The sequence below is a fragment of the Nelumbo lutea genome, chromosome 3 (genome assembly GCF_056320005.1).
Source record: "Nelumbo lutea isolate HS-2025 chromosome 3, American lotus-T2T, whole genome shotgun sequence".
Classification (NCBI taxonomy): domain Eukaryota; kingdom Viridiplantae; phylum Streptophyta; class Magnoliopsida; order Proteales; family Nelumbonaceae; genus Nelumbo; species Nelumbo lutea.
The window spans coordinates 115371324-115397051 of NC_142686.1; the positions used below are offsets into that span (position 1 = coordinate 115371324).

General features: G+C 42.1%; 1 protein-coding gene across 9 annotated transcripts; it reads right to left on the reverse strand.

Moving 5' to 3' along the window:
• Window positions 1–485: 485 nt before the first annotated feature.
• Window positions 486–23755, reverse strand: LOC148867836 (pentatricopeptide repeat-containing protein At3g24000, mitochondrial-like). 9 transcript variants are annotated; one of them, XM_088974699.1, is made up of 7 exons: window positions 23385–23747; window positions 23151–23253; window positions 9307–11432; window positions 4034–4139; window positions 2725–2811; window positions 2010–2082; window positions 486–1327 (listed from the first exon to the last, which is right to left on the reverse strand). In XM_088974699.1, exon 3 carries the CDS (start codon window positions 11382–11384, stop codon window positions 9408–9410), a length of 1977 nt encoding a protein of 658 aa, XP_088830825.1. In that variant the 5' UTR covers window positions 11385–11432; window positions 23151–23253; window positions 23385–23747; the 3' UTR covers window positions 486–1327; window positions 2010–2082; window positions 2725–2811; window positions 4034–4139; window positions 9307–9407. The 9 variants fall into 9 exon arrangements, with proteins under 9 accessions (XP_088830825.1, XP_088830822.1, XP_088830818.1 ...); XM_088974696.1 differs by having other exon boundaries at window positions 23151–23259; window positions 23385–23723; XM_088974692.1 differs by lacking the exon at window positions 2010–2082 and having other exon boundaries at window positions 486–991; window positions 1076–1327; window positions 23151–23259; window positions 23385–23708.
• Between the last annotated feature and the right edge of the window lie 1973 nt (window positions 23756–25728).

Consider the following 25728-nt stretch of genomic DNA (forward strand, 5'->3'; position numbering starts at 1 on the left):
ATACACCCCTATAGGGGGTGTTTCGGGTCGGCAAGTGATTCAGGGGGTAGACCGACCTTAAATCAGCCCTTCTGAACCAGATTAAAAAAATAAATAAAAATAAAAAATAAAAATACAGAATACTGATAGGCCAGATACTAGCGTACCACCTGTATTGATACTTTTAACATTGGCTGGAGACCAAAGTGAGACTAAGCCCAAAGTTCAGGGTACTAATGTGCGTACTAATGTGCAATTTTCCCTAAAAAATAATTAAATTCTAATATGCAATTTTCCCAAAAAATAAAGTTAAATACTTAAATGTCCATGTGGTTTAGCAAATGGGCAAAAACGTACCTACTGTTTAAAAAATTACTTAAAAGTATTCCTAAGTTTGTAAGTTCTATGACATTAGACATCATCCGTTGAAGGAAAAAAAATAAAAAAAAAACAAAATGTTAAATTTGCCCTTCGTTATTTCTCAAATTTTCACAATAAAATCCAAGTGATAAAATTTTTTTCATCGACTCTAATTTGTTGGCATTGTCATCACTATTCAAGCATGGACCACCGGCAAATTAAAACTCCAGCTCCAACACAGTCGAAGATGTGATAATAATTATAAAAAACTCAAAGCTCAACATCAACTCTGCAAAGAAAATTTGAAAAAAAAAAATTATTCTAAATTTCAGACCCGACTGCAACGCCATGATGAGCAGCAATTGTTTTCCATGCGAATTATGAACCGTCGAATTTGCGGATGCATGGCTCTGGGCATTGCCAAGTCCAGGGCTGGGAATTCCGGTTCTCTCAAGTCTCAACTTCATTCTTGCACCATAAAGGAAGCCGGTGGTAAGAGAAGCCATCAATTGCCACACGGATCGACCAAGCATTCACCCAATATCTACAACAAATGGGAAAGGTTGCATGAAAATCATTTGCCTGTTGCCTCTTGCCTGTTGGATCATCTCCTTGGTCAAAAACTATTTTGGATTACCCTCCAATCAATCGCCTACAATAAGGACACTCCAATCAATGCGAGTGTACAGAATGCTCTCAAAACACACGTCATAGTTGTTCTAATAGCCAGTGTTACATTTGCTGCCGGCGTTAACCCTCTCGGCGATGTTCACCAAGATGGACCATTTGCTGGGAAGTCAATGGAAAGGACCACCCATTTCAAGGTCTTCATGATTAGCAATAGCATGGCACTTTTCCCGTCACTTGGCGTCGTCGTTGTCTTGGTCAGCATCATCTCTCGTTAGTTTATACCTCCTTAGAGTCAACAAAGTACAACAATCATTGTTGGGATGACCATTGCCGAGAGATATCAATTTCCGAATTGAATCTGCACTCCACAGAACGGAATACCCGGATTGACTGTCAATACCTAGTTCTAATAAAATAGAACAAGAACTTCAGTTTATGCTGAAAGAAATATACAGCAGATGATGATTGGAGGGGGATTTACAAAGGTTGAGAGAAAAATGGTGCGTAGCATCACAAAGGGAAGATATCATCATCAAAAATCCCAAATGAAGGGGCTAGACCAAAAGAGGTGGTCGATCTCAAAGAGGGCCAAAAAAATACCAGGAAATAAGAAAACCACCCAGGGAGAACATAGCCCCCAAATAGGCCTCACTCTCGACCCCACTTTTGGCCATAAGGGTCTTCCAAAGAAATAAACAATCTTGGATGCCATCAGAATTCTGGAGGGCAAGGATCTAATTCACATTTTTTTCTTTTCCCTCACTTCAGAGCAGTTTCTCAAGATGCATGGAACAATTGTAATCAAAATATCTTTCACCAAGCAGGCTTAGTTACTTCAGCAACCTACAGGATCCTGTGCTCATATTCCATGTCCAATCAATCAGATTTGACCAATTCCATTGCCACCATCATGTTTCTCAGGAAACATTAAAAATATATAACCATAAAAAACAGCGTGTTTTGCTAGGTTGGACACTAACCAAATGGAGTCCAACTTAAATCACAAAGAAAAAATTATTCTCTTGGTCACTACACCTCACCTTCTCGATACAATGAAAGAAATAATCCATCGGGTGAAATGACAACAGGCCCATTTGGTAAAGCTTTTCCATCCTGGCAGCATGAAACATGTAACCAAATTGCAGAAGAAATAAATGCTACAACAGTTTTAGTACGATAGGGGCCATTTCTTGGTTTAACGGTAAAATCTCGACTGATAAGCCTGAGAACCCAGGTTAAGTCTCAGAACAGCCACTTTGTGCATAAAAATTCCAAAGGATGGGTCTCTGTCCAATCCATCTCTCCCAAGACCCTATATAGCTGGGACCAACCTTTTTTTTTTTTTTTTGATAGATATAGCTGGGACCAACCTTTTTTTTTTTTTGATAGATATAGCTGGGACCAACCATTGGGTAATGGCCTTTTAACACTTTTGCTATAGTATTCCTCCTTGTGTGTCTAGCAAGATAGGATTTAACAAGAAAGAATGGTAAGGAAGCATGCAAACAGAGCATGGATGCATTACTCAATGGGCAGGTTGACAGAGGACTCCATCCCTCATAAATAACAAATCCCAGCATCTGTCTCACACCCCACCCAAAAAAATAAAACAAAAGAAACAACTATAATAAGATGGACCATTATAGCCAGGGTATTCAGATTCCAGGAGGGGGATGGGAAGAGTTTGATGTCTACAAATAACCTCCAAGAACAAAAATGAAAATCATAAAAATACAAGTCAAGGCACCATATTACCTGTTTCAGATTGAGAAGCAAACTTCTAGTTAGATAGGCCTGAACAATTGCACGTGCACTAAGAAACAGTAACTGATAACCATTTTCCTGCATTTGATCACAGTCCAGAATTAGTCCCAATCTCAGACTGCAAAAGGTGCACAATGTATGAAAAGAAAATTAACAAGAACATGGCATACAAGTTCACTTCTCATTATCCATACTGCTTGATGAAAAAGCGCTCAAACTTAGAAGCAGCATAATACTAATGTATTTATTCAGAGCAAAACTTTCGGAAGTGGGTATCTTATCTGCCCTACAATATGCATTCTGAATCTCTGATGCCTCCAAAGTCCAAATTTAAGCAACCAAAATTGATGTGGATCGCCAAGAGTTTCATGGGCAAGACTAGAGTTATCCAATTGGAGAACTCTAATAATTAAATATATATGAAATAAATCATCAAATTTACTTTCCAACCAGGCAGTGGGGTGGGTAGGTCCAGCCCTGTCAATTATTAAGATAGCATGGATAATGTGACAATTTATGCTCAATATAACATTTTTTTTTTGAGAAAAAGGTAGGTTTATTCTAAAAAAAACAAAATGTACATGAGAAGATGTACAAAAAGAGGCTAAAAACTCTAAGAGTTGTACAGGAAGAGAGCTATCACTGAAAAGATAATCCCTGTGAACACCAGCCTTTGCTAGGCAATCAGCTACAGTGTTTAGCTCCCTAGGGATCCAGCCCAAGTCTGCATTTAAAGAGGAAAGGATGTCTCTGGCTTCAGTCAAGTGATGAGCTAAAGCCCAGGAGCCACCGTCCGGTTCAGCTAACCAATTGATAGTATTAGCAGAGTATCCTATGATGGTGATGTTCGAATAACCCAAGTCTCTTGCTATCCGGATCAGTTAAGGCTGCCAAGATTTCAGCCTTTTTTGAAGAGGCTATCCCAATCGATATACTGAAAGCCCAACTAATGTTTCCACCTCTTCTTCTAAAAACACCTCCAATGCCTGCTTCACCTGGATTACCGAGGGCACTTCCATCAAAATACAAGGTTATCTCCCATTCCTCAGCAACTCTGAAACTGTGGGTGGGGGGAGTGCAGAAAACATGTTGGGAAAATAAAAAGTTTACTGCATTCCTATGAAGATCAGAGATAGAATTACCCCACCATAAGCCAAAAGGAAGCATCTGTGGGTGATAATGGAAGTTAGCTCCAGAGTAGAATTACCCCACCATATGCCTGCCCAGAACTTAATCCTATCCCTATTTCCCACTTTATATCTAATAAAAGAGATGAAACAATTGTAGATTGAGATTATACCTTTCCAAGGGTTGATGTCTTTGACCCCATTTAGAGCCACACACCTCGATTAAGATACCAATTTTTATTCATGGTGGCATGCTTCCCTTTGAGTCCTTGGGTCTAGCTGATAAACAACATCAGCAGTAAAATATTAGATCAAGACAAAGGGAAGAGGAAAGGGAGTTTTCTGGTGTAACAACCAGAAAACAATGATATGTAACAACCACTTCTAAAACCCACCCAATGATTTCTGGTGTTTTCAAGTAGAAAAACATCTAAAGTTTTAGAAAGAGGGAACTTTGACAGAATGCCCAAATAATTAAAGATAAAAGTTTTGATAGCTGAGATGTAATACTTTGGATGGAGAATCCTATGAAGAGAAAGCATAAAATGAACAAGATCTGAATCATTTAAACAATTGATGATATCATATGCTAAAGAATAAGAAAAATAAAAGCTCTGGGCATGATAGTTAATTGGGATGTCATTGCAAACGGTATAGGCCTATGTGAGTCAATAGACAACAAGTAATTATTTATCAAATAATTTAAAAGTCAAAGCAACTTCAGTCAATTTATTACACCCTGTCCAAGGAAAGGAGAGCCTAAATCAGTTTTGTTTGGCTTTAAAACAAGCACATCATGAGCGCAAAACTGAAAAAGGAAAAAGAGGTGCCAAGATTCAGAAACTACCAATAAAAAAAATGAAGAAATGAGTTTCATCAATCAACAAACTTGGCAGCTACATGGAGTGAATTTATCACAGTTTACCTTTTGAAAACATATAATATAATCTATAATTTAAAGGCCATTTGATAACCGATGAAATGGTTGAACCATTAAAAAGCTTATTGCTTTGTCTTCTTAATAAGCTTTTGTGGAGGGGAGCCAAAAGCATTTAAAAGAAAATAGTGAAACACTGAAACTATTATTACAGAACTGAGACACATAGAAGTGTACAATGCAAAATTATTATTTAAAAGAGACAAAAGCATTCCATTGGGGGGGGGGGAGTAATTGAACCTGGCAGTGCTTGAACCACAAAGGCAACTCCACAGCAATGTCCAGCAGCAGTGGCATTGGTAAGTGCTCTCCCCCCTCCTCTTCCCAACAAACTTAACCTAATATTCCCATCTAAATGTGTCCTCTCACTTTGACAGTCTGGCCCATTCAACCCGGATGATCAAACTCTTCCCATCACCGAGGTCACAGTCTGGCCCATTCAACCCCCTCGATTATTAGGTGTTGTACCCCCAGTTGGTTTGCAATTTGGACCCCTTGTACAACAGCTAAAAGTTCTGCCTTGATGGAATTCCCAATTCCCAAGGGACCTGAGTAGAGCAACAAAATCTCTCCCTTCTCATTTCTCAAAGCACCTCCCACTCCGGATAATCCTGGATTACCCATGCTGCTTCCATCAAAGTTCAACTTTATTGAGCCTTCGGGTGGAGGAGACCAGCTTGTAATTGATTTGTCCTTTAGAGATGAACACCTTGCTACTGCTAACCAATTTCTCCAAATGGCATTAAAGGAGAATTGATGAAAGATTTCCAAGGTCTTCAGCCAATGTATTGCCCTGTTTAGCACACAGTCTTTCAAATCTTGGTTGTTCCTTTCCTTATCTTGAAAAATTCTAAGATTCCTTTCTTCCCAAAGAGTCCAAGTCAAGGCAACACGAGCACATCTCCACATAATTCTCCCTATTTTTGTAGGCCAATAAAAGGTAGAATGGTTGAAGAGCATGTGAACTTCTACTGGTAGACTCCAACTACCCCCAAACAACGAAAGTAGCCAAGCCCAAAGGTCTGCAAAAAAGGGACAAGATACTGATAGATGGTAACAATCCTCACAGTGAGCTCTACAGAGGATACACCAATTAGGAGAAATACAGAGAAAAGGTCTTCTCTTTTGTAGGTTGTCTAAAGTGTTTACTTTCCCATGGAAAACTTCCCAACAAAAAGCCATAATTTTTGGGGGAACTGGCCTACACCAAATTTCTTTTGACGGATAGGGTTGGTGAGTAGAAAGTTGAGAGATGGACTTGAAGAAAGAAGCACAAGTGAAGGTTCCATTGGGTCTAGGAGTCCAAACCCTCTTATCTGGCTTGGAGGGATCCAAACAAACCTGATTAAAACAACCAAGCAAAATAGAAAGAGACTCAATTTCAGCATCCCTAAGTCCTCTACGAAACCCAAAATCCCAAGTAGGATCTAAGAATTTTACCCTGCTCACACTTATTTTGGCTACAACATCTTTCTACAAGTCCTTCCTTTTTCTTTTGTTCCTCCATCATTGTACAGATCAACTTCCAAATTCTATCCGCCTCCCCCTTACTACTTCCTTCCAACACCCTCTCTCCTCCTTTCACTATCACCCTCTCTCTTGCATCAGAACCTCCTGGATGGGAAGCTAGGATATCTATTACAGGCATAGCAAACAAGTCAGTACCTAAAACAGAATTGACACCCATACCTGATAGAACGAGGGTAGGACTAGAGACACTGGAAATGACTTGCTGACAGGCGGCAAATGGTTTTAAAGCCTTTCCCCTTTTTGGACAAGGTTGTGAAGTAGACATGGTGAAAGAATCACTTCCTGACGACCTACCAACTTGGAAAACCTTTCTCTGTGTTTCCAACACTAGAATACCCGCATCCATCCCCACGGCCGATTCTTGTCCCTCTCCACCAACATCCTGTAATTCATTAGACTCAAGGTCAGCTCCCTCGACGAAGGGAGGAGTTTTCACAGCTTTAGAACCATTTTCTTCACCATTTCTAGTCTTCCCGCCACCTGCCTCTTCAGTCTCTTCCTCTAAAAACAACAGCTATGTATGCAAACTTTCTATTTCAAGAAAATCATTGTTGCTTTTCGAAGACAAACTTCCCAGACTTACGTTTCGTCTCTATCAGAAACGTCATTGCTGTTTTGTTCACTCAACCAATCTTCAAGCCCTGTTCTGTTCTCATCACTAGGCTTCAAGTATCTTGAGTTGTGCCTATCTGGTGAGAGACGGTTTGCCAGGTTGGATGGGACCCACTGTAGAGAGCCTCGAGACTGTGAGTCTTGAGATTTTTTTGCCCCTGATCTGTTCGATCGAGAGGAGTTTGAGGTTGAAGAAGATAGACGCTTTATCTCGTCTATTAGCTCATCCCTCCTCCCAGTCACGTGCTTACTTAACGTGTTCCTCGGCCCATCTGTCTTGTAATGGGCCTTGGGCTCAAGACTATAGGAGCCCAATTTTAAGGCCTTTACTTGAGATGCCTTCTCCGGCCCACCATAAAAGGGATCCACTTGATTGGGCCCTTCTTTTCGTCCCACGTGACCACTTAAAGAGTCACACCCCCCTGTTTTAATGGCCGAACCAGCAACCTTCCTTGTCTGAGGTTGCTGGTTCAGCCCTCTCCCTTTCGACACTAGAAAATTTTTGTTTGTTTCCCCTGACACCACCTGCGCAAAGGATCTGCCATTTGTCATAACCTTTTCTTGCTTTCTCCAGGTTTGACCTTCCAACTGCCCCAAAGCTTTTTGGCTTCCCAGAATTTGTTGACCCTTCTTAGTGAAACATCCCTTCCCATTTGAATTACCCAATCTCACAAGTCCACGTAGTGCTTCTTCTTCCTCCTCCCCTCCTACCATACGAGCCTCCTTCCACAGCCCTGCTTCAATGGAGGAAGCTAACCACACAAAGACAAAGCTCCCCCCTGTTCGTACCTCTACCTTTCGTGGAATTTCTTCTGGCTTCACACCACTTAGCAGGATTGCTACTAAATAGAGATCGCCGCAGAAAGCACCTTTCAAGATTCCTCCACACAACACAGCTATAGACTCTGCTATTTCTTGTTTCCATAGATGGAATGGCAAGCCTATTACACGCACCACCACACCATCTTCGACAAAAAAATCCTTGGAGTTGGATGTTGGATTCCATTTGAAGATTGTGAATGATCCGAACTCAGCCTGAACATTGATAGCTGATATTTCCAAATCATTCTCTATTGGATCTAGGATGGCTTTACAGTTATCGAAGGGGGTTACTATGAAAACACTCTTCAACTTCAACCTGGTTGCCAGTAAGTCACCTACCCTCCTCCAATCATTAACCTTTTCCTTGGCTTGTATCACAAACTTACTATCCCACTCCTCTCTCTCTAGACCTCCCACCATTCTGCAATGGCCTTTTGTTTTTGCCATGACCACTGGCCCTGGTTCTACCCTGCTGTTGCTGAGATATGCCTTCTCCTCCCTTATGGAGGCTTTTTTTCTCATTTGCTACTCTTTGAGCTAAGAACTCTTTGATCAACCAGTCAACTTCCCCCCAACCTTGGTTCTGTTTTCCTGCTGGTAGGCACACCAGTTGCCTTTGTCCCTTACCAAAAAATTCAGCCAAAGCTATGAAGAAGCCCCTTCTATTCCTCTTACATTCAACAACATATCTTCTCCCTTCTAATGTACTAAAATCCTGCCAGTTTATCTGCTTACCCTTTTGAACAAGCTCCAGCTATGAACTCTCTTAGCCACTCGATCACTTCTAATCCTTCCAGCAATATTGTACCCTTTTTCGCTTCCCTTACCTTCAGGCTTACCTTCCCCTTGATTCTCATCTCTTCGAACAAGAGATTTTTTGCTTCTATCTTCAAGGATCTCCTCCACTGACCTGCCTGCACGAACTCCATCACTGACCTGCCTGCACTCTACACAAGTTTTCCTCCCCAAGGCTAGAAGGCTACGTAAGCAGCACAGATGAGTTCCATAAAGCTGAAGGGACAAGGTAGTTCCTCCAACCTGTTGGCATTAAAATGCAGTGCTTCTTTTATTTCCCTTTCTTTCTATTTATTGATCCAAGACTAAAAAACTTATGTGCAGAGTAAAGTATTAAAACCAATAACTAAAAAACAAGGTTTATTTCCTTGATTTCTAAGTTTCTTATCATTTCCATCCAATCCCAGACATAACTATGATAAAATTTAAAGGAGTTCTATTCTTTGAATTTAAAAGAAAAATCTCAAGATTCACACTGCACCGTTATCTGCAACAAAGGCAAGCTTTTGAATATCATCTACCAAACAAGCCCAAGTAATGTATGGGATAGGTGGAGCCAGTGTGACAAAAGCAGTCATAGAAGTATAAAACACCACAATATATAAGTTGCTAGCGTGAAGTAAGCTACAAGAAGGTAAGGGCTTCCTAGGTTGAACATATACAGATACAGGCTCCTGAAAATAAAACATATAAAGATATTTGCATGAATTTCATGATTAACAAGGAGTTTATGCATAAATAATTTCTTACCTCTAAACCACTTTTCATTATCAAACAGCCAAAAGATCAAGCTCCTCTTTGACAACTTTTTTATCATTTACTCTGATGACTCTAGAATTGGGTGTTTTGCATCACCAGTAATCCCCACATGAACAAGAACCATTGCTGAAATGATGAAATCGGTTGGTGTCTCTCACGATGATCTCTCTATCCATCACCTTCGAGACAAACTTGATTGCCGAATGGCAATCACCACACATTCTGATATTCTTTTTTATCCTAATGGTGGATCCAGGGGTTGTATTTAGAAGTGCAAAGGCTAGAGCAAGCTTCTCACTATGGTACTGCAACTTTGCTTCCCTCTCCTGCTGATCCACAAACAACAGCACATGGCTTGGGTCAGGGACATACCCAACTTCCTTGATCTTCCCACTTATCTTCTCCCACATCCTATGGATCTCTTTTCGTTGGGGATGGGTGTCATCATTGGCAACAAACATGTGAACTGTATTCTCAATTTCCACCCAACTACAAGCAGGTTCCTTTTTTACCCCACTCTCTTTCATCATCTTTCTCACTGTTGCAGCATCTACCCACCTACCAGCAGATGCATAGATGTTATAAAGCAACACATGTGGGCCAGAATCATGGGGGTCAAGCTCAAAAACACGTTCGGCAGCAAAAGTACCCAACTCCATATTCCCATGCATCCTACAAGCACCAAGCAAAGCTCCCCAAACAGCTGCAGTTGGTTCAATTGGCATCTCCCCAATGAACTCCTTGGCTTGGTCAAGAAGCCCTGCTCGACCAAGAAGATCAACAATTGTCACATAATGCTCAACCTTTGGTTCTACCTGGTATTTCTTCATCAATTCAAAATAGTGTTGTCCTTCATTCAATAGGCCACCATGGCTGCATGCAGTAAGGACACAAAGGAAGGTTATCTCATTAGGTTTTACGCCGATCCTTAGCATTTCTTCAAATCGACTTAGGGTTTCCCTTGCAAGCCCATGTTGTGCACAACCAGTAAGGATAGAATTCCAAGAAACAACATCTCTTGTTTCCAACCTATTAAAAACTTTCCTTGCATCATCTATGCTGCCTGACTTTGCATACATGTCAACAAGAGTGTTACCAAGAAATGCAATGAGTTTGCCCCCTGATTTTATCATGTATGCATGCACCCATTTGCCTTGCTCTAGAGCTCCTACACTAGCACAACCACTGAAAACACTGGAATAAGTAAAATGTGTAGGTTTATAATCTTCCCTCAGCATCTCCCAGAATAGTCGAAGAGTGTTCTCCCCTTCACCCTTCCTCGCATGTCCAGCAATCAGAGCATTCCATGAGACCTCATTCCTTGTCACCATCCCATCAAAGACCAACTGAGCCGCCTCCATTTTTCCAAACCTAGCATACATGTCCAAAAGAGAACTTCCTACATAAACATTTGATTCATAACCATATTTTGTGCAAAATGCATGAATTTGCCTACCATTTTTGTCACTTGGTGCAGCCCCAGAAGCCTTTAAAAGGCTGGAAAATGTATATTGATTCGGCTTTAGTCCAAGCTTAAGCATCTGAGGAAACAACTCAATAGCTTCTTCTGCTTTATCATTCTGAGAGTACCCAGTAATCATAGCAGTCCATGTGACCATGTCTTTCAGAGGCATTTCGTTGAACAATGAGCGGGCATCATCTAAACAACCACATTTTGCATACATATTGAGGATGCTATTTTGAATATAAAGATCTGACTTGAACTTGGAGTTGAGGATGTGGGCATGAACAATCTTTCCTTCTTTAACCCTCTTCAACTGGGTGCACTTCTTTAACAATTTATTGTATAGCATAGGATCTGGATCGATCAAACCATGATCTAAGAGGTCAAGGACATGAAGCCCACTTTCAGTATTGCTTGAGCAAAGAAGGTCTTTTTCTTGAATAATACATGAAGCATAACCTTCTTCACAACTCTCATATTCAGTAAGGGAAGCATGAACCACAGAAGAACAAAATGGGAGAGAAAGCAATAATTGAACACAAAGTCTTGTAGGCATGTGGACTATGCTCAAGGAAAGAGGACCAGTGCAAAGAAACTTCTTCATTTGGAGGGAATTAAGAAGAGAGGTAGATGTTTCTTAGCAGCTTTCAACCTATAATGCCAGAGACAAAAAAAAATGAAAAGATCAGGTGATTCAGTGGCAATATTCCTCAAAAAGGGCCTTAGAGTATTAGGAGAAGCATGCATTTTTTTTATTTTATTAAAAGGTACTGTAATGTATTATAAACAAAACTATAACTCATATACACCCAAAAAGGGACTGTACAATTGTTAACAAGCAAATAAGAATCCTTGTCTAAACATCTACTATGACTCAAATCTAGTTCCAAGGCGATTCATCCAAGTGAACAAGACTTCCCTAATTAATAACCAGCCCATTCCTTGATACAAGACATGGTTACAAGGAATCAACCTTCATTCTTTTGTGATTCTTTGAAATCTCCTTTTGCATAATTACTCTTCCTAATCATTTAAAAATAAGTTGATACACTTGCAGCATATGAAATCAAATATACTAACAAATCTCCTTTCCCCTTTTCAGAACCAGATTTAATTCTGTCATCATCTCTAAGCCTTGTCCAAATAATTCCCTGTTTCACCACATTAGTAATAACAATAGATACCAATTTTAAATGCAAATTCATTCACCAAAATATATATTAAAATAATTGCATTTCAAATGTGAGCAACTGCTTCCCTTTATGTTGCATAGACAGGTATAATAAATTCAACTGATTAAATAGTTGAAGATAAAAAAGCAACTTTTAACTCACAAGCTTGTGTGAAGCAACTAACCAACATAAACAAGGGCAACCATCAGAAAACAACAGACATTTGGAAACACTCAGACATTCTACATTTTTTTTATCAGAGAAAATGAGAAATTTGTTCACTTAAGAGTATTACTACAGAGATACAGCAGATAAAACATAGACATTTCAACAGAGAATTTTTACAATAAAGCCCAAAAAAGCTGTTGCCTTTGAACTCCCTGTTTAGCTAGAGAATCAACCATTCCATTTGCAGTTCTCCTAACCCATGTAAACGAGGCATTAAGTTCCCTTGCTAATGGTTATTATCTCCCTTAACTGATGCCTGTAGTACCAAGGAACATTACTGCTTGAATTGATCCAAGATACCACTGTTTTTGAGTCCCCTTCTATTTCCAAGTTCTTAAAATCTGCTTGCTTGGCAATCTTTAGCCCTTGAAGTAGAGCTAACAGTTCAGCTTTTAAAGAGTCACCTTCCCCTAAAGGTCCTGAGTACATAGCCAACACTTTGTTTGAGGAGTCTCTGATCATACCACCAATGCCTGCCATACTCGGACATCCTACATGATTAATTGGGGTACAGTTAGGTTTGGTAATTTGAAGTTTGACCTCTGTTCTGTTCTGGTTCAAGCAATCCTGAATTCCCCATCTACTGAGTCTTTGTTATCATACATAAAATCTAATTGTTATCATGCATAATATTAGTGGCTGTCATATTTTAATCTTTTCATTCTCCACATCCAATTTGAATTAGGAAATTCAAATCATGGCATGATTCAAACACCCATGATGTAGGGGTTAAGGAATTAGGGTAAGTTTTAGTGAAACTATTGAACGTCTCTTGCAACTGGCATTCAACAAGTTGATGAAAGCACAACAGGTGGTTATAAAGCCAATAAATTGAGTTTCTGCAACACTTGGACACCTTGTCCTAAATGCATGGTGAGACCAATGAAAAGACATGCTACAGGACAAAATTAGGCACAACTGCTACCTCGTCTGTGGGGAAAAACTGCTTAAACTCATTTTTTACTAGCATCCTTCAACCCCCAAATATCCTCCAATCAGTAACTGTTGCAGATGTTATACAAGCAATTAGTAAACATGACTTCTACTGTGCATCCACCCTGTATGACATTGTTTCCAAACTAAATGCTAGTACTTTTGAAAACGTTTTGGACTGGTTTTTTCGAACTGATTTTGCATTGTGTTTTTCAGTCAAGGTGGTTCTTCCTAATTTCCTGTTAGGATTCTGGTTAGTTGAGATAAAGTGATACACTAGCTAACTTTAACAGAACAACTCACCATATCTTCTCATGAATAGCCAACTCCTCTTGACAGGAGGACGTTGTAGTCTGTACTCTCCACCATCATGTTACACAATGGAAGTTTGCTACGTTAGAAGATCTTTTTAGGAGAGAAGTAAGAGATCTAAGATAGGCTCAAGTGCCTTGAAAAAGACTTCTTGTCCTTAAAAAGACTGGATCTGACTGAACAGATTATGCAAGGACTGTCATTGGAACAATTGACTCTTGAGTTGAGGATCAGCCAGAAGTATTGATCACTGTCAGCAGGGTAACCTCTCATGGGATGGTCTAGGTTTAGTTGGAATCAAATAAGGCTGGGTCAGAGTCAGGGTCAGGGATGAATCCAAGTTGTTTCCATCCTTGGTGAAAGTGTGAAACCAGAATTAAAATCAGTTCTCTTGAATCCTGTTTCAGATGTACGAGAACTCCATGACTGTCTTGTATGAAGGAAATCACCTAAGGAGGCAATGCAAAGTAGTGGAACAGATATGACACTTTCTGAAGAATGATGAAGAGGCCAGAATTTTTATGGGGGCCAATGGGTTTGTTGAGGCCCTTGTCCGGTTTTGGGGGATGGCTGTTCATGAGTGTAATGAAAAGCTGTGGAAATTGGAGCTATGGCATTTTTCAACCCTGCTGTTAACAATAATAGGTTTGCACTTGTTCAATAGTTTTCTTGCTTTCCTTTTTCCCCCCTCGGGACATGACCACGCTGGCAGGGAGGCTCCCTGTTCCCAGTAATGGAAAACTGGTTTGCATTGAATCGAAGTCCTTCGAGCTTGCAGGCTCCCGGGCCACCGAAGGTTATTGTGACATCACAGAAAGGGAAGAGGCTACTGGACAAAACTTTCGCTAGGTGCCAAGGAATGCTCGGAACTGAGTTCCTTCTTGTCAGTCGCCACTACAGGCCAAAAGGGACCTTTGGATAGGAAAATTTTGGTGAACAACCAACATACAATCTTCCAGTCGAAGACAAACAACCGAGGGAGATACATTCGTCTGGCCTCTTGGAAAGGCTCTGACAGAATCAGGGGTAATTGCATCCCAGAGGGGATGAAGGAGCAAGGATGGCGATCCTTTTTGACTGCTTTACAGGAGGTATGACAACTCCCAACGGACCCAATCCTCCTTCCCCCTCCCCCACAGGCTACAGCTTTCACAACACCCCCCCCCCCCCGGGTCCCTAAAAGAAAGTCAAGTCGTTTCAGTAGGTGGGGGAAAGGTGATTAACATCGTCCACAACTCAAACCCCTTTGGTTTGTGGAGCCTTCATTTGTGAAAAATCGTCGGGTATAAGTTGGGAATATGTAGGTCTCACTGCCAACCTCCACCCCCACTCATGGATAGACGTTCACCCTTTTAGTAGTAACTAGGCAATCGGATTTACTGATTCAGATGAACAACTCCAAAAGTGGCTGAGACTAGGCTCTCTCAAGCTTTTCAGTACAAAGGTTTCTATTTGCAGGTGGTGGCCTTTAGTAAATTCTGCAGATGACCTCCTTAAATTTGTTGGCTGGACCGAAATCAGAGGACTCCCCTTTCACCTCTGGACTCGACCGACCTTCAAGTTGATAGGTAACCTCTGCGGAGGACTCAAGACAGTTCATATGTCAACCAGATTACTAAAAGATCTAAACAGGGCAAAGATTCGGGTTCGGAGTAGAAGACTTCATAGTGTTCCCAGATCGATTCTCCTCCATGAAAGAAATATCTGGTTTAGTATTGAAATCTCAGTGGAGAAGAAGACCGAGGTTAGTCTCCAGACTCATCGAGTCCTTGATAGTCGTCACCAATAGCAACTCGGTAACTCAAAAGCCAGCTGACACGCATGAGCCAATGATAAAGACCGACACTGCTCTCCCGGTTCAGCGACCAATGCACGAACCTACAAATTTCAAATTGAAGAGTTCCAAGTCCCCCCCCCAGTGATTTAAAAGGCACGCCTAGGAGCATTTTAGGGTAGGCCCCTTGCCCAAGCCCTAGGCGCAGCCCTTTCAAAAGGCGCACGCCTGGTGCGCCCGCCTAGTGCGCCTTGCACCTCAGTGGCACAAAGGCGACTCATAGAATCAGGAATGTAATATGTTTTACATTACATTAGCTACTTGAAGTAATGCAATTGAGAAAAAAAAAAAAGAAATTGTGGGTTTTATATGCTTGAAAGTGTTTTATATATTTGATTTTATTTTTAAATCCTCATTTGAATATGCTTTACATGTTATATTTATGTATTTTAATTTTAGATAATAGGTTTTTTAAAACATTTATTTTAAAATATATGTTAATATTTTTATTAATATGATGTTTAATAATTTTTATTTTTTTTTGCATTTTTTGAATTTTTTGGCAATTTTTTATTTTTTAGTTTTTTTATATTTTTTGTGCCTTGCTTAAAAAGGCGTGCGCCTCACCTTGCACCTCAGGCGCAAATTGACCCCTGCACCTTGCGCTTTTAAAGCACTGGACCCCCCGAGCCCAACAAAAGTCCCCTAGAAAAGACGAGGCCCAAACAAAATCTTTTGAAGGTGGGACCAAACAAGATAGGCCCTTTTCCCCAAACTACTTTGCAGGATAAGTCAACCCTTGGTTGAGAGATTAGCTGCCCGAAAGTTTCTTCATCCTTCGATCCAAACTCTTCGGGCCTACAACTACTTGAGGATGCCAACTCATAAATGTCGTCCTCGCCGCAAACCCCACTGTACCCTTTGGGAGTTTCAGTAAATACCCCCCCTCCTTTTCTAGGAGAAGAAAAGTCCTCAATGTTCTGCCCTTCAACGCCCTCCTCCTTCCCCTCAAATTCAGAAGCAGATATGAGTTCAAAAGAGGAGTCGGTTCATATAGATCAGAAGTGGAATGTCCAGAGGAAGAAGGTCCTTTATCAGGAATGAAGTCTCTCTTCAAAGAAAATCAAGAGAAGGCCCATCTCTATGGGAATAGCGGTGAGAGGGGGGAGCTGCCCATTTGCTAGGAAAAGGTCAGAGAACTCAGTTCAAACCACAAGCCCGCCTTTCGTGCCCCAATCTCAGTCTCCAGGTACTTCATTCCAACCTCTTGTTCCCTCTGTGCCCCCCCCCCTCTAATTTAGTAGGTACAGGTAGAGTGGACCCCCACAACCACTGCCCATCTGCCAAGAGTGACCATGTTGAGGGCCCGAGAATAGGATCTCGTCACGGGTCGGTCCACGGGGAAAACCTCATGTTTTCCCTTGTTCCTTCCTGTTCGTGATGAACCTATCTTGGCGCCTTTGGTGATTTGTCCAAGAGATCACCAACTCTCCTAACTCATTGACTGAATAATTTGATGATTTCATTCAATAAGGGTGTCTCCTTAAATAGGAGATTACAAGAGTCCTAATTTGAGGGAGTCTCCTTGTTGAATAGGGAGACTTCCAGTTCTATCTTGCTCGGGATAAAATAAGCTAATCCTAATCCGATAACTTACTAACAAGATAAGATAAGAGCAATAGAATAAGATAAGAACAAGAAGATAAGGACAAGCAAGATAAGCTAATCTAGTCTGGATGAGATTGTTGTTGCCGAACTGGGTAGACTGAGAATCACTGAATCATTACTGCTGCTTGCAGTGGGTCAGGTTCCTGCTGTTGCCGACGGCGATGGTATGTCTTCCTGAGGAATGCGTCCATAACATTACTCCCCTCCTGGACTAAGAGCTTGTCCTCAAGCTTGAATTCCGGGTACATGGCCTAGAACTCTGTCAATGGGATCCATGTGGCTTCAACCGATGGTAAGTTACACCATTCCACCAAGACTTCAAGAACTCCTCGATTGAAACGAGAGCGGAGGAGAGCTTTAGGTTGGGGGACCAGTTTGTCATCTTTTAGGGGTGGTAGGGGGGGAACTTGGTCTGAAGGAACACCTGTAAATGGCTTCAGTAAGGAGATGTGGAAGACATCATGAATCCGGTTGGACGCTGGCAATTCCAGCTGGCAGGCCACACTGCCAATCCGTCGTAGAACCTTGAAGGGCCCATAGAACTTAGGGGACAGCTTCGGGGCAGCCCTGTGGCGCAAGGAGGGTTGCCGGTAGGGCTGGAGCTTTAACCGAACAAATTGTCCTGGATCGAACGACAGTTCCCGGTGGTGCTTGTCATAGGTGAGCTTCATGCGGAGTTGGGCCTGCTGTAAGCAAAGGTGGACATCGGCTAGGAGGGCGTCGCGTTCTTGTAAGGAGTGATCAATTGCGTCCAAACGAGTAGAACCAAGCTCGTAGGACAGCAAGCGGGGAGGGTCCCGGCCATAAACGACGCGAAAGGGAGTCATGCCGAGGGAAGAATGGTAGGTTGTGTTGTAACAGTACTCGGCCCAAGGGAGCCAATCCACCCACCGTCGCGGTTGATCGCCGATGAAACAACGGAGGTACATTTTGATGGTGCGGTTGACCACCTCTGTCTGACCGTCGGTCTGCGGCCGGTAAGCTGAAGAGTAAGCCAGGGTGGTGCCATGCAGCCGGAATAACTCCTTCCAGAAGGCACTGATGAAAACCGGGTCCCTATCGCTGACAATGGATTCTGGTAACCCATGTAAACGAAAAATATGTGTAAAGAAGACGAGGGCAACTAAAGTGGCATTGTACGGGTGTGATAGAGGAATGAAGTGGGCGTATTTAGAGATGCGATCGACTACCACGAAGAGAACTGATTTGCCACCTACCTTGGGTAGTCCTTCAATGAAGTCCATGGAGATGTCGGGCCAGATCTGTGACGGAATGGAAAGGGGCTAAAGGAGGCCTGCTGGGTGTAGGTTTTCCCATTTATGTTGTTGGCATGTGGAGCATTTCTGGACAAAATCTCGAATAGAAGTTTTCATACCTCGCCAATGGAAATCAGTCCAAATGCGGTGTAGCGCTTTCTGAACACCTTCATGGGTGGAGTTATGGATGCTGGTGATGATGGTGGAAATCAACGGGGAGTCGAACGGAAGATGGACCCGTCCCTTATAATAGTATCAACCCGTCTTGAAGTGACCAATTGGGGTCGGCAGTGCCTAACTGGATCTTCTGGACCAAGGGTGACCATTCCGGAGATTGTGGTGTTGCCTTCTTAATGTCGTCAAACAAAGAGATCCGGGGCTGGGAAATGCCATACAGAGTCATTGCGTCTTCATCTCGCCTAGATAAGGCATCAGCTACGCGATTGGAGGACCCCGCCTTGTACTCCACCCGGAAGTCGAACCGAGCAGTTTGCTAACCCAATGCTGCTGAGGGGCAGTGGTGAGACGTTGCTCTAACAGGTATTTGAGGCTGTAATGATCAGTTTTGACGACGAATGACCGCCCCCACAAATATGGTCTCCAGTGCTAGACAGCTCGGGCGAGGCCAATCAGCTCGCGCTCATAGGCTGGAAGCTTTAGATGCCGATCGGCCAATCGGCGGCTGAAGAAAGCAATTAGGTGCCCTTGCTGCTGTAATAGGGCGTCGATACCTACTCCGGAAGCATCGCACTCGACAGTAAACTCGAGGGCGAAATTAGGTAACTGCAGGACCGGGGTGGAGGATAGTGCAATCCTTAGCGCCAGAGAAGCTTCCTCTGTTGTGTCGTCCCAGCGGAAGGAATTTTTCTTTAACAGGTTGGTTAACGGTGCTGCCAACAATCCATAGTTCTGAAAAAATTTGCGGTAGTAACCCGTTAATCCGAGGAATCCGCACAAGGCCTTGGTTGATTGAGGTTTGGGCCATTCTTTGATAGCCTAAATCTTGGAACCATCAACTGTCACACCCTGCCCATGGATGACGTGGCCGAGATAAAGAACCTGTCGCTCCCCGAAGGAACACTTGGACCTTTTGAGGAATAATTTGTGTTGGCACAGGAGCTCAAAAACTGATCGCATATGATGCACATGCTCTACCCATGATTTGCTGTAAACGAGGATATCGTCAAAGAAAACTAAAACAAATTTGCGCAGATGGGGCTGAAATACCTCGTTCATTAATGACTGAAATGTGGATGGGGCATTGGAGAGACCGAATGGCATGACCAAAAATTCGAAGGGAAAGGTGGGTGCGGAAGGCAGTCTTCTTCACGTCACCGGGAGCCATGCGAACCTGAAAATACCCTGATCTGAGGTCCAACTTAGAGAAATACTGCACACCATGCAATTCGTCCACAACGGGAATAGGGAACTTATCCTTGATCGTCTGGTCATTGAGTTCTCTATAGTCAACACAGAACCTCCACGTTCCATCCTGCTTTGCCACCAATAGAACCGACGAAGAGAAGGGGGAGTGACTTTTGCGTATAATTCCTTGTTGCAGCATCGTTGTACACTGTCTTTCTATCTCATCCTTCTGTAGGTGAGGGTAGCGATAAGGCCGAACAACGACTGGCGCTGACCCTGCCACTAAAGGGATGCGATGGTCGCAAGCTCGGGGAGGAGGGAGTCCCTTGGGTTCCTGGAATAAATCTGAAAACTCGGCGAGGAGTTTTTCCATAGCTGCCAGTTCTGTCTGAAGAGTATGGACCTGTGGTCTCTTTTCTTTAACCCTGCAACCGTGCCATGAAACTTGTTTCCCATTTAGGTGAAATGTCATTGTGAGTGCACTGAAGTCCCATAAAATCAGCCCTAGGGTGATTAACCACTTGACCCCAAGAACAATATCGAACCCATCCAATGAGAGTACAAATAAATCAACAAGAATTAGTTCAGAATTGACCTGTATCGGGACGTCCATACAAATCCCTGGACTATGAACTTTCTCACCATTTGCGACGGCTACCTGTAGTCGTGGCCGGAGTTCCATTGGTAGTTTTAACTGCAGGGTGGCCTGTTCACTTATGAAGTGTGTGCTCCCTGAATCGACGAGAATGCGCACCGGCTGACCTGCGATCTGTGCCTGTAACTACATGATTTGAGAGGTTTTAATACCGATGATCGCATGGAGAGAGATCTCTGGCTCGAATGTGGCGGGATCCCCTTCCTCCTTCTCTTGCCCATCGATGAGAAGGCAAAAAAGCCTCTTGCATCTATCTCCTGCGGAGTAGAGGTCATCACAATTGAAACATTGACCTCTCGCTCGACGTTCTGCCATTTCTGCTCTGGTCAAACGCCTGATGGGAGGAGTGGTCATGTTACTGCCTGTACTTGTCACTGCTCTAGAGGTGGTGGTCGTGTGAGGTTTCAGTTCCCGGCTAGTAGCAGAAGAGGGGGTCGTTGCTGCTGATCTTGGGGGCACCCACGAGTTCGGTGGACAACCCACATTAAAAATTTCGCGGCTAAGCTGCAGCTTGCGCTCAAATGCGCGGGCTAAGTTCATGGCTGTGACCAAATTTGGGGGATTCTGCATCTCGACATCCACTCGCAGGGGTTCTACTAGCCCTGCTGTGAACATATCCACTTGCTGGTCAGGTCTCACGGAGGATGCCTCGCAAGGAGGGTTTGGAACTATCGCTGGTATTCAGCAACTGTTCCGGTCTGTTTAAGGTTAATTAGCTCGCCCACTAGGTTGCTGGTCAGTGGGGATCCGAACCAAGGAAGGCAATAGGATTTAAACTGGGGCCAACTGAGCCCGAGTTCTTCTTGCTCTAACCGATAAAACCAAAGTTGTGCTTCTTCTGTTAAATGAAAGGTGGCTAGGCTTACCTTATCCCAGTCATCTGTCCGTTGATTCCGGAAGAACTGCTCACAACGATACAACCAACCTAGGGGGTCTTCGTTGCCGTTGTACGACAGGAACTCCAGCCTGCTGTACTTGGGGACGACGGTTGCTCCATAACTAACGGATTGTTGTTCGCCGGAAGACTCCGGCAGATCTAGTCGGCGGTCGTTAGCAGCTGTCCCTCCTTCAGAGTTCCTTTCCCTGCTAGAAAAGAACATCTCCATCAGACATCGCAGTTCCCTCACTTCGCCTTTGATCTCACGAACTTCAGAGCTGGTCTCCACGAGTTGGTGCTCGAGGTCGTGGACCCTGGATGGTAGCCGTTCTAGATCTCCCATGACGCCCTGCTCTGATACCAAGTTGTTGAGGGGCCGAGAATAGGATCTCGTCACGGGTCGGTCCACGGGGAAAACCTCCTATTTTCCCTTGGTCCTTCCTGTTCGTGATGAACCTATCTTGGCGCCTTTGGTGATTTGTCCAAGAGATCACTAACTCTCCTAACTCACTCGTTGACTGAATAATTTGATGATTTCATTCAATAAGGGTGTCTCCTTAAATAGGAGATTACAAGAGTCCTAATCTGAGGGAGTCTCCTTGTTGAATAGGGAGACTTCCAGTTCTATCTTGCTAAGGATAAGATAAGCTAACCTAATCTGGATGAGACTACTACTGCCGAACTGGGTAGATTGAGAATCACTGAATCATTACTGCTGCTGGCGGTGGGTCAGGTTCCTGCTGCTGCCGGCGGCGATGGTATGTCTTCCCGAGGAATGCGTCCATAACAGACCAGCTGAAAACATGGGCTCATAGAGAGTTTGCCCGGAAGCAACAGAAATCAGAGAACTCAGCAAGCAAAACAGATAAGGTAACAGGAAATCTAGGCATATCTACAATGGATTCTCAAGGGAAGAATTGAAAAATAAAGGACATCTTAGGGGAGAAGGGCAACACCCTCCATCTGAAGTCAATGAGAGAGTTGAAGAAGCTAAGGTGTGACTTGAATTGGAAGGAAGCCAAGGAAAGTGTAGGGAGGAAAAGAAATCAGGGAAAGAAACCAGCTGAATCTTAAAGAAGCTGTTGACTTGGAATGTTAGAGGCTTGGGAGGGGGTCAAAAAAGAAACTTAGTGAAGGAGACTCTCACCCGAGAAAACCCAGACTTAGTGGTAATTCAAGAAACCAAGAAAGAGAGGATTGATAGAAGGTTGATAAAGGCAATTTGGGAGGTCAGAAATAAAAATTGGGCATGGCTTGCTGCCTCAGGATCGTCAGGAGGTCTTCTAATTATTTGGAATGAAAGTGTCTTGTCAGGGGTTGATATAGATAGAGGCCAATATTTCTCCAATTTGCATGAGGAAAAATTCAGTCATACGAGTTCAAAAGATATCCTCATGCGAGTTGGAGCTCAAAATCTGTCCCTTGAGTAGACATTAGTGGAAAAGGTTTCTATTTGACTCTACATGATTCTTACTTATCTAGATACTATAATATGTTATGTTTTGTTCAAGAATCAGGCAGTTTAAGTTTTATTCCAATCAACGGGAGTTGTCACATACAAAGACACATCAAAGTGATCAAAAAATCAAAGTTTATATCATTCTTTGGAAACTTTTTTAGAGACTAAACTAAATGTTCAATCTCATTTCTTTTTCTTTCATCATTGTAGCTTATATTAACTTATTTGTGAGATTACATCAATACCTTAAATTCTAGAATATATCTAGTGTAGGACTGCTGTGATCCAAAGCTGGACTGATGACAAATTTGAGGGAAATTGATAAAATAAGTGGTGATAGTAAGGGGTTAGGTCCAAGGTTTTAGGTTTGAGGGGCTGGGGGTAGGTCTAGAGAAGGGAGGATGTGGTTTTGGACACAAAAAGACTAGAGATGGGAGTCTCAAAATTAGAAACTTTTGTGAACTCGGTTTTTTGGTAGATTTTTTCTGAACTGTTTTAGTGGGATGAAAAAGAACCTTAGACATGTGGAATGGCTGAATCAGTTATGGTTTTTCACTTTTTTGCAGTTGCTAAACTTGTAAGCTGTAACATGTATTCCACAGAAAATTGCAGAAAAAAAAAAAGAAAAAATACGAATATGTTTCCTAATTCCAAGTGAAACAGAAATATACCAGGTTAAGCTTCAAATCAAAATTGAAAAACAGGGGATGTGATTCTCAGATTCTGCAGTGGCTCTCGGCTCCAATGGAGTAGTCACCGGCGCAAATGGCGGTTCTGTCCCTTCACAAAAAATGAGAAATCATAGTATTGCAAATAATAATAATAATAATAATAATAATAAATGAGTTAATGGCTTAATGCGCATATCAGATCAGAGAAAAACGAAAAAAAACACACTTATTTACCTGAATAGTCGTCGCTGTACTCCTTTCAGACTGGTCGCCGGCATCCGCAGCGGAGATTGATCGCCGGAGGTTGGAGGTCCACAGTGGTCGCCGCTATCCCCTTGAGGAGATGCCGTTGAGCCGTTCCTTTCAAGAGATCAGAGCTCAGTTCAGACTTCAGAGATGTCGGAACTTTGGTCGCCGGTGGGTACTTGTTCGGGTTTCGGGAAGGAAGGTGCCGGTGTGCCGCCGCCACCGTCTTCTTCGGTGAAGGTCTGAAGCTTTGTCAAGGACTGAAGTGTTTTGGGCTTTTCTCAGATGAATAAAAAAAAGTGTTTTGGGCTTGGCGCAACAAAACTCAGGAGAGTCATCGAACGTAGTTAGGATATGTTTGTTATTTCCTTTGTTTTATTTTTATTTTAAATCCAAAATTAAAAAAAAAAAAATGCCTAACCACTAACCGTTGCCCGGGTCGACGGTTTAACAATTCGAATCACCGTTTTTTTACTTTTTCAACGGTTTTGCATTGGAAGACTGTTGAGGGTAAATTTGGAACCGTTCGAGTGACCAGTTTCTGGTCCAAACGGTTTGACCATCTGAGTCAACGATGATTCGAAAACGTTGTTCAGAAGACATTCTGTCCTTTCACAATTCACATGCCACTTAGCAGTTGGTTAATGGTATTAAATTGGCACGTTTTGGAAGTTTAGGTATAGGATTGACACATTTTAAAAGTTGGGGGCCAAAGTAATGCTAGGGTATTAATCTGAAATTTTCCTGTTATCCTCCGTTGGGAAATCAATTTACCCAAATTTGAGAAGGGTATCACTTTCTTGGGTAAGTGATAACCAGAAAAATAAAATTTACTATGGGTCCCACTTATTCTTGAAATCTCATTGTCAATGGTTAAGTGAATCCCATTAACCAATTTTCCTCCCTTCATTTCACAATGTGTCCTTAGAGATATTTAAAGATAATTGAGGAGAAAGTGAGTGATGGTTAGTTTCCTAATAAAAATGAGAGGAAAAAGCCATGCTAACTGGCACCTCCATAAGCTTCTAGAGGGAATCTTGCACCCCCTCCATAATTGTCTCTTTAGGGCAATGGAGCACAAAGAAGTCATATGAGGTATCATAACATTGATTTACTATATACATACATACATACATACATATATATAACACATATATATATACATTTATAATATATATAGGTAATATAAAATATATGAAAAATATATAATATACATAAATATATGTATACCAGTGGGTTCGATTAACCATCGATTTTTTTTATATTGGTTAACCGAAACTGAATCAATACCTTTAGTCTTTCTCAAATACCAAATTGATCAGTTCGATTAACCAGAATTCCCGGTTTGGTTTCATCAATTTATTCAGTTTTTTTTTTTCCTTGTCGCCCTTATTAGTACCTGGCCCAGTTCTTACCAATTCAAATATGAAAAGCAAGTTTTTCAAACGTTTGAAAAGAGTTATCAAATGGCACATCAATATCAATCTCTCCAATCTCAAACTTTAGTTTGAAACTTGGAATGTTCAACAATAGAAGTTGGGTAGCTTTTGAGACATGATGTATTGGAAGCAAAAACCATGTTAAGGCTTCGAGAGTTTCCAGATGCACATCGGGAATATCTACCCATGAATTTAACACAAGCATAGGAGATATTCACATTATGGGCTTGCTAGCTAATATAGCCTAAGGCCAAGTTTGGAGTGGTTAAAAATAAGTGTTTATTCTAATTAGCACTTATTTTAGGCCAGAACCACACCAATAATCACTTGTTGACGTTTGAGAAATAAATCTAAAATAAGTGCTTATTTTGAGAGTAAGCACTTATTTGAAAAGCCCAAAATTTGGGCATAATTTTAAGTGCTTATTTTTTGCTTATCTTGGCTACCACATTAATTTGAAAATACCTATAATACCCCTATTTGAAATAAGTGATTTCTCATTAAATGCTCATAAGTACTTATTAGAATAAGCATTTATTTTTAAGCAATTATTCAATAAACACTTGTTTTTCAAATAAGCACATTAGATAACGCTAAACTAGGGGTGAGCAAATGGGTAGGTTCTACCCAAAACTGAATGGAACCGACCTTGAAGTAGCCTTGAACCGACCCAGGCTGGTTCCAAATTCTTAGAACCGACCCCCACCCAGGCCAATTCTAGGGTCTAGGGGTTTGCCTTACCCTAAACCGACCCGGTGAACCAGCCTTGGTTGGCCTTGGTAGAACCGACCTTGTTGGAACTTGCCTTGAAATAAACCCCAAAATACTTTTGGGGGATGTGGAGATTTGAACCCTGAATATTCATGGTTACAAAGGCCATGGTCTCACACTCT